Source organism: Fragaria vesca, linkage group LG2 (genome assembly GCF_000184155.1).
Source record: "Fragaria vesca subsp. vesca linkage group LG2, FraVesHawaii_1.0, whole genome shotgun sequence".
Classification (NCBI taxonomy): Eukaryota; Viridiplantae; Streptophyta; class Magnoliopsida; order Rosales; family Rosaceae; genus Fragaria; species Fragaria vesca.
Genome location: NC_020492.1, coordinates 14,713,162 through 14,719,161, shown reverse-complemented (window position 1 = coordinate 14,719,161; position 6,000 = coordinate 14,713,162). Strand labels below are relative to the sequence as shown.

At 38.4% G+C, this 6,000-nt stretch overlaps 2 protein-coding genes across 3 annotated transcripts; both read right to left on the bottom strand.

Annotated features, from left to right (window-relative positions):
* Window positions 1-385: 385 nt before the first annotated feature.
* LOC101291992 lies at window positions 386-757 on the bottom strand. The gene has a single exon (XM_004292486.1). It carries the CDS (start codon window positions 755-757, stop codon window positions 386-388), a length of 372 nt encoding a protein of 123 aa, XP_004292534.1.
* An 875-nt stretch (window positions 758-1,632) lies between these two features.
* LOC101302997 (OTU domain-containing protein 6B-like) lies at window positions 1,633-4,260 on the bottom strand. 2 transcript variants are annotated; one of them, XM_004290493.1, is made up of 3 exons: window positions 4,030-4,260; window positions 3,568-3,669; window positions 1,633-3,062 (listed from the first exon to the last, which is right to left on the bottom strand). In XM_004290493.1, the coding sequence occupies exons 1-3, from the start codon at window positions 4,134-4,136 to the stop codon at window positions 2,195-2,197; spliced, it is 1,077 nt and encodes a 358-aa protein (XP_004290541.1). In that variant the 5' UTR covers window positions 4,137-4,260; the 3' UTR covers window positions 1,633-2,194. The 2 variants fall into 2 exon arrangements, with proteins under 2 accessions (XP_004290541.1, XP_004290542.1); XM_004290494.1 differs by having other exon boundaries at window positions 1,633-3,081; window positions 4,030-4,230.
* Between the last annotated feature and the right edge of the window lie 1,740 nt (window positions 4,261-6,000).

Sequence of the window (6,000 nt, the reverse complement as noted above, 5' to 3'; positions counted from 1 at the left end):
TCTTTAAGTTGTTTCTGTGATGATGAGGAAGCCTTCATTTTCAAGTTTGTTTTGTTTCTCCATGCTTATGCATAACTTAGGTTTGCTTATTTTCTAATATGAAATGGGTTTGACCTCCGTAACCTACTCTAGTTCAAAATGAAAATAAGCAAGGAAACTAAGAACTTCCTTCCGCGCGATGTTGTAAGTTACATTTTTTTTTTTTATAAAGAGTAAATGGCACAAACGAAATAGAAAAATAGACTAAATACTAAAACAATTGCCAATTTTCCTAGCTCTAGTGACTGAACACAAGTCATCAACGAAGGCATCAATAGCATGAGCAGGAGGGTTGTCAAAACAAACAAGACCAAGCTCATGGAGGATACTGCATTTGGCTAGAGAATCAGTCGTGGCATTGCACTCGCTGAAAGATGTGAGAAAGCTGAGCATCATCCATCTTGTTCATCAAATTTTTGCATCCATGAAGGGAGCCCAGGGGATGAATATCAAAAGCAGAATTGAGCATCAGTTGAACCAAGACAGCATAATCAGATTCAATCACTAAGTTTCTGATATTCAAATCAACAACCAACTTTACACCATGAAAACAACCCCAGGGTTCAACATCCAAGATTTCACCAACTCCATAATTAATTTGAAATCCAATAATCCAGTCTCCACAATGATTTCTAATAACACCACCAGCACCTATTTTACCAGAAGGAGAAGTCCTAGTTCCATCAACATTCAACTTGAAAAAGTTCTCAAGAGGCATTTTCATGAAAGCATAGCATAGTATAGCTGAACATGGATTTTCATTGGATTTCAACTTAGCTTTCTTTCACTCAATAGCATAATCCTATATCAAATTCTTGAAGCAACCAGGAAGAACAAAGCCAGACTCAAAAACCGGTTTATTTTTCCACTTCCAAATAAACCAACAGATATAGATAAACAAGCACTTCCATCTACTATTATCCTAAATAGCAGTATGATAGTGAAAAGAAGCATTAATCCATCTATTCCAATCCAAATAAAGGAATTATCAATGCAACCAGTAAAGCCCTCCAAATAGTCTTCGATCTTGGACAGTCCCTAAAGAGGTGTAACAAGGTCTCAACAACAGAATGACAAATGGGGCAAGCAGGATTAGAAGCAAAGCCTCTAGTTACTCGCTGAACATTGGTAAGCAATTTTTTGTGAAGAAAAGTCCACCAAAAAGTCTTAAGTTTTTGGGGGTAAATCAAACTTCCATAAGGCACTCCACTGAGGATTCATATGTTCAGACAAATCAAAAAGGGAATTATAGGTAGACTTTACAGAAAAACCGGCCATTTAAAGTAGATCTCCAAACTCTAATATCATCACCACACTTATGAAAACCAGTTGGAAAATTAATAATGGAATTCACAATATCACGAGGAAGAAGATAAAGAAGAAGATCCACATCTCAGCCCTCAACATTCCAAAAAATGAATACCATAGCATTTTCATCAATAACAGCATAAGGGAGAGCAAGATCAGTAAGAGCTTGAGGTAAACGCCAGAGATCATACCATAATCTAATGGAGTTACCACTGCCTTACACGCCATGCCGTAAGTTACATTTGATAAAATAATAAGGTAAAGGTACGAGAATATATGCAAAAGTATATATTGATTTTCCAGATTTCTTAGGATTCAATTTAGTGGTTCTGAAAGAATAAGGATGAGTAATGAGTGAATACATTCTTTAATATTTGTATCAGAAATGAAGAAAATAAGAGAGGAATTACATTCTTTTTCTCCTATCAGTCTAGGGGTTTAAAAAACCATCTGTATCCTAAAGCCTTGAGTTAATAATCTTGATTTGGTGAAGCTATAGGGGTTAAGATCAAGCAACTTTATTTGGATGGTCCATAACCTGCAGATCACAGAATGCTAAATTAAACAGTACAAGATATTTCGAACTACCTCGAGTAGGCAATCCCAAGTTGTATATACGGCTGCAAGAAGCAAAAGCCATAAATGGTTCTGAAAGGGTCAAATACTCATTAACCATATTTAGCTACAAAACGTAGTCAGGGAAATTGGAAATGAAAGGAACACTGAACCACTACTGTCTAACGCAGTATCAAGAATCAAAGGAGCTCAAATCGTGCCTTTTCTCAGCACAAATTACAAACTAGAGGGCGAGCCAAGTGGTTTTGTCGGGGATGCTGCTACTATTTGATTATATAGGGACCACAGAATTATAGTGCTCTCCAAGCCCGAAGGCGTGCTTATGATATGACAACATAATACTAGAAACAGAACCATTTCCACTCTCAGATTTGTACTCCTTACCCATCTCCACATCAGGGAATGATCCTGAGTATACCATGATAGGCTTTTTAAGGCAGTGAGTTAAAGCCCCAAGCTCTAGCTGTCCTCCCCATGCTGCTGTTGACTCCACTTCCTTACAGTAATTCTCAAACCTTTCAGCAAGCGATTCATCAGAATCACCATCGACTTGGTTGTCTGACAAGAAGAATGGGAGAAAATCAGGTGCATGCTTCCTCATATAAGCTGCCACCATTTCTCGAAGCTCTTGGTATGTGTAAGGGGATGAGCCTCCAGAATGGTGGGCCAGCTGATCCTGGATAGCTCGGTAGAGGCAATGACCATCAGGCTTTATCTCATTGATAGTCAAACCTAGGGGTTCAAGCTTTTCTTCTAGTTTCTCATCCTCAACCATTCGATCACTTACTAAGTTGCTCTGCTCTTCTTGAATTCTTTGCTCCCTTGCTGCATCCTCCTGGGCCCTTTTCACTTTTCTCTTTGAACTCTTGCTAGGCTTTGCACTCTCAGGTTGACTGCTGACAGAAACACCAGCTATGGCCTTCACTAAAGTATCCAGATTACTCTTTTCACCTCCATTGTTACTGCTGCTATAGCCTAATAATGCAAGTTCTTCGGCTTGTTTTTCCTTAAGCTCAGCAGAAAGTCGAGAAATCTCTTCCTCCACCTGCTTTTTCTTAGCTTTTTGTTCGGCCTTGCTACCTTTTGCTGCTGCCTTTTTCAATTGAATTTCCTTGTCCTGCAACTTTGAAGTCTCTTTCCTGTATATAAAACAAATGTCTGAGGGGATCGTTATGAATTGTCTTTGGTAAAGTTAGAGAAGTTGACCTAATAAGCTGAAGACACCAGCCTCTATTAACTTACAATTATTCCTGATTCTTACAATCTATACTACTACTTTGTCTTCAGTAAACTAATTATAATGACAAATATACCGAAGTAAGAACAACAAGCAATTCACATTCAGCAGAGCAGCCAAAAGATCATTAACCGAGAATGGTAGTTTATGATTATAAAGGTGTTGGGAGGAGAATATTTGTTTCAGTGCAGACACAAGCTCCTTAACGCTTGAATGTCATGATCAAGTCTCAATCACCACAAACTTTCATCAAAAAATGTAAACAGACTATGCCTTACATGATGATTTAAATGTTTGAAGACCACTTAGATGTATATAACTGAACTTATTTCCACTACAGATGCAATCACCAGCGAAATACGAAGACCATAAACAAAAATTGAACAACAGAATCAACAACAAATTACCTGTGCCTGGAGAGCATTTCATCGCGAGTTTCCTGTATCTTTCCTGATGAGCTCTCTGACATTGTCTCAGATACTTCTTGGGCATCCTCCATTGCAGCAACCCTGAAATCAACTTTGAGCTAATACAATTACCCAACATGATTACAAAGTTTCAGCCTTTACAAATCCCTCACCCAATCTAACATCCAATAGAGACAACAGACAAGAAACTTCAAGACTACACCAAATTCAACCATCCAAAACTTCACCTAAGCAACACTTTTGGATAAGAAAGATAACAGATTTCCATAGTCTTTCCTCTATAGACCTTTTACCCATGATAAAATCCTACCATTCACTCGCAAAGATTGAAACTTTGAAGAAAACCCCAAATTAATTAAAGGGTTTTGGATGCTTGAATGAAAAGTAGTGCTTGAAATTGTAAAAGTGAACTAGTTTGATGGGTGGAGCTAAATCACTTACTGTGAGAGTATTGGGGTCAACGTTGACGCCGCAGACGAGTCTCGGCGGTCCGATTCCAATGAGGCTCTTCTGTTTGGAAACCCTAATTGAGGAGAGTGACAAAGCATTTGGGGGTTTATATTTTGGTTGCTGATACCTTAAGGAGGAGCCAGCGGAAAGCCTCACAGGCTTTATTCTAAGTTTCTAACTAACCCGATTCCTGCGTCTCCCTTTCATTGCCTTTTCCTTTTCTATTAGTTTGGGTTAATTTTCTGGATTTTATTTTATTGTTTTTAGATTAGGGCTGCTTGTAGGTCTAGAGCACTTTTTTAGTTGGGACTTTGGTTTTGATTAGGTGTGTTGATGCTCTGAGATTGTCTCCTATGCGTAGGGTGGTCCTGGAAGTAATCAAATAATGATGGGTTGAGGATTTATCCCTTCCTACTTATGTCTTGGCGGCCAGTTATTTAGTTTTTTTGTTGCAAAGCAGGATTTTATATCGACCTTGTATTATGGTTTATGGCATTTAAATAGTTTAGGTTGGCTTAGGTTCTTAGGTCTTAAGCTCTAATTTGTTTTGCATGGTTCAATTCTAACGTGCCCTAGAGGGCAAATCATGTTTATGTTTTATTCCTACTTTCAATTATCAATATATGGAACTAATGTCTATTTTCTTTAAAAAAAAAAATCCATATATATTGGGAAAATTTTGTATTTTTTGTTATTAATTTTATATTTACATTAACATGTTATTCAAAACACATAATTTTGTACGACTATCCATGCTAAATAAAATTAAATTATACATGTTAAAGAAGTTATATTTTTATTCTCCGCCTTAGAATTTCAAAATCGGTCATGCTCATGCTCAAAGCACATACTATATTCTGATTCAACAATACCCACAAAGCAAGTTAAAAAAGTGGTGGCACTTGGAAAATTGCTAGAATTTCACCATATTACTTTTTTGAGGAGAAATATCAAGAATTTTATTTATATAAAGAAATCATATCGTAATGGAACGACCGGTTATGATGACTACATCACAACACACATTCCTACCAAGATCCATAGTTACGAGTCCGTCACCAACAACAACATCCATGAATCAAAAGGGCTCAACCCCTAACCAAAATTTATGTTAAAAAAGAGCTACTAAATCCTGAAAGTAACGACACAATCTCATCACCAACAATAAACAAAGCAAATTCCTCTTCTTCAACATAGTGTCCAAAAACCACCAGACCACGTGTAAAAGTAAATCACCCTCTTGTTGACAACTAGACAACATCGAAATTAAAACCAATAATCCTTAGAGTGACGCCACTCAAGTAGCACACCGACCATAACAACACACCAAAACCCTCACTTGAAAGAGGAGGGACCTATTAAACCTAACCAAACAACCTAACCAAAAACTGAAAAACCTAACATAACAAAACTAAACAGAAACAAGATTCAGGTCATACACAATAATAGGGCCCAAACCCAGACCTCACCCCTATGAACATAGAGAATAAGGCCCAACAAAGAGATTTGGCCCACTATTCCTTTGGCCCACCTCGGCTTACTGCTCAGAGAGCTGCTCCACCGCATCTGTCAGACCGCCGCCATTGCCAACCACCCAGCTTCCACGTGATGACCTGGAAAAGCAGCACAACCATCTTCCGAATCATTCCACCAGTCGCAACTTAGAATCTAACCCAAATTGAATCAATCTAATCTAAGGAGGATAACACCGTCACAACCACCCCTTTTCCGGTCGTTGTCAACCCCGTGTTGCCACTCTCTGACGTCGGAGCATTAAGCAAGTTAGAAAAACAGCCGCTTTGTTCCGCTTTGCATTCGCTACCAACCAAAAGGTAATAAAACTCCCTTCAAAGAACTTCATCTCTCTGCCCATCGCTCATGTTCTCCAAAACCACCAACCACCACCAGCCGTAAGCCAGACAAAGACCCGTCTGGCAACACCCATCAAGCACTAACGAGGCC